Source organism: Gymnoscopelus microlampas (assembly GCF_963454915.1).
Source record: "Gymnoscopelus microlampas genome assembly, chromosome: 11".
NCBI lineage: Eukaryota > Metazoa > Chordata > Actinopteri > Myctophiformes > Myctophidae > Gymnoscopelus > Gymnoscopelus microlampas.
The window spans coordinates 33891329-33903392 of NC_139948.1; the positions used below are offsets into that span (position 1 = coordinate 33891329).

At 43.7% G+C, this 12064-nt stretch overlaps 1 protein-coding gene across 1 annotated transcript; it reads left to right on the forward strand.

Annotated features, from left to right (window-relative positions):
• Nucleotides 1-1481: 1481 nt before the first annotated feature.
• Nucleotides 1482-10009, forward strand: lfng (LFNG O-fucosylpeptide 3-beta-N-acetylglucosaminyltransferase). Its single transcript, XM_084073034.1, has 8 exons — nucleotides 1482-2115; nucleotides 6808-6856; nucleotides 7080-7182; nucleotides 7317-7470; nucleotides 7592-7677; nucleotides 7790-7955; nucleotides 8075-8160; nucleotides 8393-10009. The coding sequence occupies exons 1-8, from the start codon at nucleotides 1705-1707 to the stop codon at nucleotides 8457-8459; spliced, it is 1122 nt and encodes a 373-aa protein (XP_083929160.1). The 5' UTR covers nucleotides 1482-1704; the 3' UTR covers nucleotides 8460-10009.
• The last annotated feature ends 2055 nt before the right edge of the window (nucleotides 10010-12064 follow it).

Here is a 12064-nt window from a genome sequence, read left to right on the forward strand (position 1 = left end):
GTTGCCTTTTTATGGCTACTTTTAAAAGTTGAACATCTAAGAAGACTGAACTTACATCAACTTACGTATTGTATCAGTGAAACACTTCCAGATGATATATGTACAAATTTTAAAAAAGGGTACTTTCCTGTCAGTGCAAGTTAGCAGAAGAAGATGATTAGGCCTACGCTAGAAGAGTGAGAATGTAAGAAGAATGCATGAGTCATATGGGCAGTTCTTTTGCACACCCAAAGGTCTTTTGAATGACTTGACTCCATACAGTCAGAGCAAGATGGTACCTGACCAGAAACATGCTTGGAACTGAACGTACTAATCCTGGCGTCTGTTGGGGCGTGAGGTTATTTAAATGTCTGCACCAGCTGCATGATGCCATGCCGGTCTGAATTGAGCTCACGTCATGTCTTGGGTCAGAGACTCCACCACCAAAAGGCCCATTGCCTTGTGAGGGCCAGAATTTGAATAACAAGTGTTCAGGAATGGCCAACTGTTCAGAGGCCTCGTCACAAGGTCAGAGAGGAACAATAGAATTGGCCTCCATGGTGAGCAGGCAGTCCACACTGGGCTGCATGGCCACACCTAACTTCATTGAACAGAACTTGTTCTGGCACAAAACTCAGATTTTAATACATAATTTAATCGTAAACTACAAATTAAAATATTGTGTTGCAACAGGCCACTTGATGCAATGTTTCACCAGGTGCAGCCTATAACCTGCCCTGCCCAGACAACCATCTGCAGCACTGTTTTCCTTGGGTCAATATTTTACCTTTATCTGGAACAGGCAAACTGAACTTCTGATCTCCTCCAAGCAAGCAAACGCACGCACACACGCACGCACGCACACACGCACACACGCACACACACACACACACACACACACACACACACACACACACGTGCTGCCATATTTTGTGAGAGAAATAAGCAACCAGATCTAGGAGAACAAGCCCAAAAGAAGCAACTTAGATCACATGAGCACCCTAAAGCTATATGCATCGGCTATTTGAAAATAGCCGATCTACAAGCTCACAACACGTCAAGGTGCGATGCGTTGTGAGCTTGTAGATCGGCTATTTTCAGAAACTCTTGCATGTTACACAATGCTCCCTGGCACATTTTCATGAAAATATTTGAGAACCACTGATTTAAATAATAATTAAAACATTTGGAAGGAAGCCTAAATAAGCAAGTACTTTAGAAACAAGGCCACACACACACACACACACACACACACACACACACACACACACACACACACACACACACACACACACACACACACACACACACACACACACACACACACACACACACACACACACACACACACACACACACACACACACCATTGTTTTCATAGTTGTGTCTTCAAGGCTGCATGCATGCTGCGTTCAAGGCCCGCCCACAAGGCGTGGCCTGTACTGAAGTTTATATAGCTTGCCGTGCAACAGTCAGCGCTAATAGTAGCTCGGTATCCTCACTCAGCTATGCAACGTAACGGGACTAGTAGGACTACCACCACCACATAACGATTTCCATTCTGAGAGAAATCACCATATGGACTTTGCATCTGGGAATTCAGTGTGCTGCTGAATATCGTTTTAGTTGTTGTTATTTTTTTTAAATAATTAATCATGGTTTGATGTTGAATGCGCTTGTGGAAAATCCAATTAACAAAGTAACAAAAAAAACAAAAACGTAATCATGTTGAAAAACAACGGTAAGACAGCTGTCTCTATAGCCAGTGCAGCATTTCTCTGCCTCCTGTTGCTGCTGGTCGCAGCTCAGCATCATCACCGCTTCTTCCAGGTGGCAGAAGAGGATCAGCCGGAGGAGACGCGCTCTCTGCGGAGTCTGGACAGTAGTGTGGTCGGGCCGGATCACACCAGCCCTCCTGGACCGCAGGCCAAGAAGATCGGATTCTCCGCGTATTTTACCAAACTGTCCCGGGGACGCAGAGAGGTGGAGAAGCCCGCGCTGCCCTCCGCGTCTCCCGCAGACGCCGAAGACCTCAGCGCCAGTGACATCTTCATAGCTGTCAAGACCACCAAGAAGTTCCACCAGTCCAGGCTGGATCTTCTTCTGGACACGTGGATCTCAAGGAACAAGCAACAGGTAAGAAGAGGCTAAATAAGAATCTACGTTATGATACAGCCTACATCAGTGACAGCGGTTCTCAAACCTTTTGATTTGAAGGACCAGCATAACTTTGAGAGTGTACAAATGGAACAGAATGGACCTGTAAATGTCCATTCGGTTCCATTTGTACACTCTTAGAGTTACAGACCTGTAAGGGTCAATTTGGAACCCCCTCAAGGAACCCAGATAGTCCCTGAACCCCACTTTGAGAACCACTGGCCTACATAGCCTAATTGTTTTGAGTTACACACAAAATTACATCCCTTAACTTTACACGTGTTAGAATAATGCACGATCATGGGTGGCCATAATCCAGTGGTTCTCAAACTTTCACATTTCAAGAACCCCCGTTAACTCTGATGGGTCCATTGGTTCCATTTGTACACTGTCTGAGTCACAGACTTGTAAGGGTCAATTTAGAACCCCCCTTAATGGACCCTGAGAGTCCCTGGACCTCACTTTGAGAACCACTGCCATAATCTACTCGAGAAAAACTGCATGATAAAGAAAGAGCATCTACCTCCTCTCCCTGTAACTCTATATCATTGTTTCTCTGAACTGAGGCTATTGTTGCTGACCCTGTCCTGTTGTGCTGTAACAATGGGCAATGGCCCCGTGCAACACATGCAGGTGATGCCTGGATGATAGCTGGCTACAGTGTTGCATTGTTCCCTTGTTATCAGATGACACACTGAAATGGCCACACAAGCCCCGTTCCATTATTCCGAATATCCTGGGATCTGTCACTTTTTATTCGGCTCTAAAGTGATGTCCCTGAGAACGACGGGAACAGTTTTCAGCCCACCCACCCTCCCCTCCCTCCCTATTATCTCCCCTCTTTTGGGCGTCCCCGTGAATGCCTGAGTCGCTGCAATGGATGCTTCACAGCAGCGACTCTGGTGCTGTCCCCCTTCCAGGACTAACAAAGCGTCTTTCTGATGGGGGAAGAAAAGCTTTCCCAGCGTCTTGTCTCACTCTCTCCATGGGAACGTGGGAGCCGAGTCTGGGTCAAGCTACACCGAGGGATGGGAAAACGGGGGGCTTCGTTAAGGGGATGCCTAGGACAAAGGGGTGCATCTGTTGGGAAGTTTGTGCCTGCAGGAGTAGCACGCTGGGTATGAAAATGTGCCTTTGGAGAACTAAGCTCTTTTAGATTGTACACAAAGACACAGTCAACAGAAAACACAGGCTAGTCAAAGTGATTTTACTCAGCAGCCAGAGCTGTCACGCATAGTTTTCCAAAAAGTCAATTTAATTGGGGTCGGACATAAATCCCACCATCCACATTTTTCCTTCTCTTTTTTTTAAATAGAACATTTCCATCACCATTGTATTCCAAACGCCGTCTGAGCTGAGAGGAACGCTCCCTGGATAGGAGTTGGAGAGAGTTGGCCCATGATAACTGGGTCGACAACATTTATCTTTCAATGTCACATCCACTTAGCTATTCAATTCCCACTTTCTGTGCTCATATGCTGCTGAGTAATATGCACAAATACTTGCACAGCAAGAACTTCACAGCTCTCAGAGAGTTAAATTAATGCGGATGATTTCGCTGTGTATACATAATACAACATCAGGTAACTGTTTAGGGAAGGCTTGATTGATTCTGCAGTTTGCGTGGGAATGGATAGATGATGTTAGTTAACCCAGCATCCTCCAGCCTTAACAGCAGGGCTTAGAGGTGAGGCAGCTGGTGCAAGGCAGAGCAGACATAAAGGACAGACTGAACCCACAATACAAGAGGGAGTTCCTAGAGGAGCGCTGCCAGGTGGCCAAGAGAGGGAGAACAAAAGATGGCCTTAATGCTAGCCATATGATGCACCCAGTTCCCACCATATATACATATGGTCATCCTCCACTCATGAGGTCAGATGTGGCAACTACGAACACCTGTGGTGGTTTGATTAGTCATGATGCCACAGAAAATGCAGGATATAGCAGGAGAACCTGATTCAACGTTCTGTTGCTATAAGCCAGTGGGCATAATAACATAATGATTGTAACCCCCACCCCCAAAGTTGGTTTTCCAACATTGCTGGCTTTTACTGATACAGAGACGGGGTTGCTATGAGATGCTGTTGTTTACACGCAAAACAGAGACATAAACAAAGGCAGAAGAATGACTGCCTGTGGCCTCCTTTGTCTGACTCTTGTTATAGTTGAGCCCCTCCAGAGATAAAGGCGGCAGATAGTAGTGAATAATTTACTGAGCAGCATTGGGAATGATAAATGCAGTGCACATAATTGACGATTTTGTTTTAGAAAGCATAATTTTGTCAAGATTCTAACTTCTACTTAGGAACAGCCAGAGGCAAGACGTTCAGCGGATGACCCCGTTATGCGCTGTCTTTTTGGATTAAAAATATCAGGATATACTGTAAATTACAGTAATTAGCTAGCGCTCCAGCATCAAGTGCTCATATAGCTGGCTGTTGGAACAGGACTTGGCCGTGGACTATGAATGAACAGATCTGTTCACAGCTTCTCAGAGCGTGAAAGAAAAAGTCTCATTATGGAGGTAGCCAATGAGACCTATTAGGAACATCCAGTGTCCTTGAAAAACAAGGGATAGTTTATTTGTACTATTATTCAAGTTGCTTTTTTCAAGCCTTTGTGATCTGCCGGGGTTTTACTATTGTGGCAGTTCTTATGCAATGCCTGAGTGCTCCATTACTGGTGCCATCCGCTTCTCTGTTCTGGCCGTCCTGATACCAGGTCTCCCATTGCAGAACTGCTTTGTCACAATAAAAAGTGCTGTAATAGCTCACCGTTTGTGAGCTCATGGCCAGAACAGAGGGGGGAAACAGGCTGGGTGGGGGCAGTTGTTGATGGAGGGAGGGGGGTCTATAGTGCCCTTCCTTCCTGGGGTGTTGGAGTCAGCCAGCCAGGCACCACATTCAGCTCCGCCTGGGCTGTGCCAGGCCTTCCTGTGGTGAGGAGAGCAGTCTCTCTTAACTCTCATCTCATCGCTCTTCTCTTTGCCCCGTGGCCTCTCATCTCTTACTGGGGGAGTCACACAGACAGCATCATTGTTTTCATTCAGTATGAATTAGTATTCCATAGACGTAACTGTGCTCTTTTTTTGGAAGTTTCAGTTAAGGGACAAAGACCGATCAAAAAATCTCTTTCCCTTCCCGCAGGCTTCTCTTTAGTTAACTCCTGCAGCTGTATGCAAATGCTGGCAAACATATTTAGAATTTACCCAGTGGAGACTTTACCCAGCATGAAAACTCACAGCATTGTTCTATTCAAGAGGGCCTAGCTGAGTATGTGGAAAGGGGGTAGGGGGTAGGACAGGGGATGAAGTAGGGGGTGAATGGCCACACACAGATTTCGATTTACTAATCAGTAGTGAGATTCCACACCCCCCTCTTTCCTCCCCCGCCTTCTCCACTCTCCCTCCTCTTTCTGTCAGTACCCAGGCAGTCCTGGCAGCTGCCTCAATGATTAGGCTGTCCATTCAATGGGCTTTTAAAGCAAACAGCGCCAGTCTCAGATCCCTTCACCAGCAAAATCACCACCCTTCCTTAGACAAACACGGGCTCATGGCTCTCGCATCGTGCAGCATCTGCTCAGAGTTTATTCCACAAACCAATGATGCCGCCTTGCCCTTTTTTTCTCCCTCTTCCACGGCAGACACAGACGTTTAGGAGGAATAGTGTTTACACAGGCAAACGATGTGCGCATGTCTTTCCCCGGCTGGCATCGACACAGCTGGCTCTTTAAAAGATGCGTGCAGTTGCTGCAGCTCAGGCTGTCATAAAGCACTATTTACCACTCAAACTCAGGGAGCCGTCGGCAGGTGAGTCGCCGCTGCACTGTGACCCGGGCGTGCCGAGACACGTGGCGTAGATAAGGCAGCGTGCCGTTCGGCAGGTGCTGTCTGACTCACCTGAGGTGATGGGTAAACAGACGGGTGGCAGTTACACGGCCTGAGGCCCGGCGGCTTTTTCATCCGCTCCGCTCTGTCTGAGGCACCCCACCTTGCACCTGCTCAGTCCGAGACACCATGAAAGATCATCTAATCCCTGCGTGCTCTCTATGATGTGGCAGTCTTGGAAGCCTTTTGTTGTGTTAACTCCTTTTGTTACCAATAGCTACTGTTAACTAGCGCCCGCAGCTTAGTTTATGCTCCCTTTGTCCTCATAACTTAAACTTCCTCTTAAGCCCTCTGTGTTGGTACAATTAAACAGGAAAATTGCATTGGTGGTCTGTATAATACGTTGACTGAGACTTGTAGCATGCAGCATGCCACATGTTAGGTGAATGCACATTTTATTTGCATAACATGTTGAACGTAGACAGTGCGTCCAGCGGACTAAGGGTCTGGTTTGGGAGTGAGACAAGGGTGGGGGGTGTTTGGGGGTGCATACCCCCCCTTTGTTCTAGGTCTACGATGCTTTGGGGGGGCTGTGGAGTTGCCATGGAGAGAGTGAAACCCAGGACAAAAGACCTTTATTGGGGCAAGGGCTGTTTAACTCAATGTGTTTTTCACTGCATAAAAGACTGTTGATGGATGCAAATCACTCTGAGTTAGGAATAAGAAGCATCAGATGACTGTGTGGAAATTGGTTGATCTTGTGACAATAAAGTTTTCTTGAGTTTTATTTCATTTCATGGATTTCAAGAGGAAGTTGTGTCATCTCTAGTTTTTTTCTTTTACAGACATACATCTTCACAGATGGAGAAGATGAGGAGCTGAAAAAGAAAATTGGTAAGTTGATGTATGCCAACTATAAAAGTTGAAAGGTTCATCATTACGGCCAATTTTAGAAAATTTGAAAGCAAATCATATCTCAATCTGGTCTTCGTGGAAAGTCATATTATGACTCCAACAAAGTCATATTAAATTTCCTAGGCCTTACAGATCCAACATTTGGCCTCCAAAGTATGGCACTTTCTTGTAACTCTAACTAATAATTTTTCTCTCATCACAGGGAGTCATGCCATCAACACCAACTGTTCTGCAGCCCATAGCCGTCAAGCTTTGTCTTGTAAGATGGCGGTGGAATATGACAAGTACATAGAGTCTGGGAAGAAGTAAGTGTTGCCCACAATTTGTTTAACCTAAAAAAAAAACTGTAAGAAAAAACCTTTTCTTTAAGAAAAATCTTTAAGAAAAAACAAATTTGTACTTTGTATCCCCACATTCTGACTGTATTTCTGTTCTTAAGGTGGTTCTGTCATGTTGACGATGACAACTATGTGAATGTGCGGACTCTGGTGAAGCACCTGTCCCAGTACCTCCACACCCAGGACATGTACATTGGTAAACCCAGCCTGGACCGGCCCATAGAGGCTACAGAGAGACTAGGGGAAAACAAGATGGTGGGTGGATGATTGTTGTTTTTATTTCCATATAATGTACTTGCTGGATATGCCAACTATGGACAATATGCTATGTTAGACTATAAAGAAAACTAACAAGCTCTCTATCTGTATGTTTCAGAGACCAGTCAACTTCTGGTTTGCAACCGGAGGTGCAGGATTTTGTGTGAGCCGGGGGCTAGCATTGAAGATGAGCCCATGGGCCAGGTAAGATTTGATCAAACGTGTGCAACATGACCATAAATAGCAGACATGTGTTGTCCTTCTTCAGCTGCAGAGTGCTGTTGTGTTAATCATATTGTATATCATGTCTCCTCAGTGGCGGCCATTTCATGAACACGGCAGAAAAGATTCGCCTGCCGGATGACTGCACCATCGGTTACATCATTGAGTCAGTGTTGGGGGTGCCGCTGACACGCAGTAACCTGTTCCACTCACACCTGGAGAACCTCCAACAAGTCACAAGATCTGAGGTTCACAAGCAGGTGAGATGCTCAAATCCTCACTCAATGTATAGACATTGTTGCAGACAGTGTTGGGCTTTATTCCGACAAGGTCTTTTTTGTGAAGGTCATGTGTTCATGTGACATTATTCTCCTCCTAGATCACATTGAGTTATGGAATGTTTGAAAACAAGAGGAACATCATCAATTTGAAAGGGGCTTTTCCTGTGGAGGAGGACCCATCAAGGTGAGAGTTATACAGAATATATTTATTTATATACCTGCGTGTGTGTGTGTGTGTGTGTGTGTGTGTGTGTGTGTGTATAGTTCTATAGTCTATCAACAAGCTCACGAAACGTTGTGAGCTTGTAGATCGGCTATTTTTGCTATTCGTTGTATGAGTATATAGGGAATAGGGATTAAATGTATACAGTAAGCGCGGTTAATCTAAATCCAACCCTCCCCTCTCTGTGTTTCAGGTTCAAGTCTGTGCACTGTCTCCTGTATCCAGACACACCGTGGTGCCCCCCTCTAGTTGCCTATTAGGGCAACCACTCCTTTCTCATCCTCGTCCCCATCATGCCTCGGTATCTGAAAGGCTCGTGGGGACCAGTGTTTGGTATTAGACCATGAGGCTGCTGTATTTTTGCCGCAGTGACACATGGTGTTCAATAGTTTTATTAGGCTGCTGTGCGGCCTGCCCTGGGACACTTCCTTCCTGTCTGGTGCCTGGGCTCTCTCCCATTGTTGCAATGGTAGCCGAGCCAGGCTCTTGGCAGGAAGTAGCTTTCAGCATTAAGCTTTGCAGGCAATCAATTGAGCTTTGTGTTGCAACTTTTGCTTGTAAATGTATTTGCAATTCTCATAGAATGTAATGCCTTAATATTCAAACCTTTTGCCAGCTTTAAACAAATAATATTCTTTAGATTTCTGTTTAAGTTTGACCTATTCCAAAATGTAAAGCCATGCAGACTAATTATCGTAATTTCTTTGATTGTGAGCGAATCCGTTTTCTTTTAGGCCTAAGTGATGTTTTCTTTTCCTTTCTTCTCGTTTCGCTTTTTAATATCAGATGACTCCGGACAAACTCCATAATATGAAGAGGTTATGCTTTTTTAATGATACGTGTCAGTGTTATTTCTCTCACAATTTGAGCTGGCATTAGGTTTTTTATTTTATTTTGTACAAATGTAACCTTGGGTGATGTAATCTGAGGTATATCAGGATAAAGCACTTTTCCCATTGGATATTTTAGGTGAACTGACTGAATCCATTGTCCATTATATGCATCAGATCTGTGTTAAGTAACAACCCCTAAATATCAATATCTCAATATTCTATTGTATTTAAGAACAGTCCTTGCATTTAATTACAATCAGGGAAAATAATATATGATGACAGATGTTGATTTGGGGTTAACAATCAGATTTTGATTAGCTTAAAAATGTTTGTATTTGAAAATTGCACAGCTGAGTTTCAAATGAACTGTTGTCTGCTCCTGTAAAGATGCTCAACCTAAGAGGCTTAACAACTGACAAAAAATAATATGTGTCGTTTAAATAGCCCCAAACAGTGAAGAAAACAACAAGTGGTTGAATTTGTGGCATCTAGATATATTGATTGATGAACACATATTTTTGCACAAAAAGATTGCTTCCTGTTATTGTTAAAATGAATGTTCTTTAATTCCAGTTTAATACTGCTGAGTCATAGACAGTGTTAAGGCTTTAGAGGTGAGAACTTTAAAAGAGCAACAGCCCCCCCCCCCCCCCCCCCCCCACACACACACACACCTGTGTGTGTGTCCCTGTGCATTGACCCACATTGGGTGATACTGTACATCTGGATTATGCAGCAGTACTGTGTACTGTGCCTTTGTTTAAACTGTAGTGATTGTATGTGTTTAGAATGTAATTTCCCGTGGCGGTTTACATAATGCTTTTGATGACCTTGATATGATTTTGTACTGCTTTGAATTGTACTCAATGACTGTGGTTTACTCTCCGGTATCTGGAGGGTTCAGACAGTTCATTCCAATACTCGCTTCTCAGGGATTATGTTCTGATCCTGGTATTATTGCCATGGGAACCTGACAGTGGAGCCCAAACTTTGAATAAAGTTGCATAACCACTGAGAAACATTTACATATTTGTCTGTGTCTTTTAATTTCACTATTTTATTGATTTAACTGAGGTTATAGCTATACAATAATTGTCAGTGTCAAGGGCACTGACAATTTTATTTCGTTTTTTCTTTCATTGGGCGAAGGAGATGGAAATAATTATGTGAACTTTAATAAGAAAATGTCACACAAACAAAAACCTCAAGTGGTTTAAGGCAAGCACTTTCTTTTCTAGACTGACCCAATATGTTTTCCTAACCGTCTTCCTGTGTGACGCTGAAAAAAGCTGGCCCGAACCCAGGGTGTAAGTTGTAATGCTAATGGTGCACACTTAAAAGTACCGGCTGAGTCTCTCTATTTATTATTCTACAAGTGTGGGTATGGGAACGGACATACTGTAATTGCAATAGCAAACACTTAAGAGAAAATACACAGTGGAAACCACCATAGAACAGTAATCACATGTAACAGTTGTAATTTGGCTGCTGAGTTGTGAGTAGACATGACAGTTTGGTATACCTCAGGGATTACTGCGTTAAGATGACATGTGGATTTTGTGGAAATCGTATTAGGCAAAGTTTAATCTCGTATCACTCTTGCTCCTCATGGCGGTGCCGTGAAATGCCAGTACGGCCTGAAATATGTTTACATAGCTGAGAATGATTCAAAGCTGCCAACAAATCAGCAAAGCAAATAAAGTAAATCAAACACATGCATTCCTATATGGGCCACACACACACACACACACACACACACACACACACACACACACACACACACACACACACACACACACACACACACACACACACACACACACACACACACACACACACACACACACACACACACACACACACACACACACACACAATTATTCTACATGTTTTGGTAGCCCTCCATGTATATGAATGTACTGTAAACGCAGTAGATAATGAAATATAGAATTACATAAGAGAATGGGACTCTTGCCCTGGCTGGCAGCCATGGCATTGGCTCGAAGAGAATGAAAGGAGAAACTATATGATAAATAATAACCTAAATGATTTTGAGGTATTATAATAGTCTGACGTGGTCATGAATTGCTATCTTTATTGAAAAATAAGTTTGTGTAAGTAAACAACTAAACTGATTCTTGAGTGTAGGCCTACATCCATAACTTTCAAATTAATTAACAGTAGTAATTTCTGTGACTCATGTCATCCACATTTCCTTTTCTTCCCCGTGGTGCAGTACTTCTTCCACTGAATGACAGGCTGAATAGCTGAATATAGAGTGAGGTTTATCAACCAATCATCACTATGTAAATTGGATAATTGGGATTAGCCCTGTTTAACGCAGTCTATGATTTTCAAACCTCCATATAACTTGATTTGCGCCAATTGTGTCACAAAGACGGGGGGGACGGGCACATTTTGATTGATGTCCGTTTGAACATGAGATCCAGACACATAAAAGCTTCCAGCTTTTCTCACTGTACATCTCAGGAAGGCAAACCTATGATTATGGTTTGTGGTCTGGATGTTTGCTTGTGTAATTTGTCTCCCACGCTAGGCTTCGCTGACCAATCCTCGGCTATGCGAGGGAAGCCGACTGAGTCCAATATCATTTGAGTAATGCAGCCTTGATTTAATCTATTTCCTGTGTGTGTGTGAGGGGTAATGACAGGTGAGAAATAACAAGTCAAGATCTAACTGGGCTGAGAGATGGTTATCATAGAGCAGTGGCAGGATACTGCACCACTACACATGGTTATGCTCCTGTGCACCTGCTTGCACGTTATGCTTGCACGTTGTGCCAAAAATAGCAGATCTAAAAGCTCACAATGCGATGCATGTATATAAATCAGGCTTTATGGTGAAATATGACTGGAGACTATCGTGAGTGATTTTCTGCCAGTGATAAAGATTCCAGTATCCAAATATTAATCATGTCCTGTTTACAAAACAGAAAGAAATCCCATATGACTTGTTAATGTTTCTTGGTTTGAATCACACTGGTTTATAAATGAATGACACATTCCTCTACA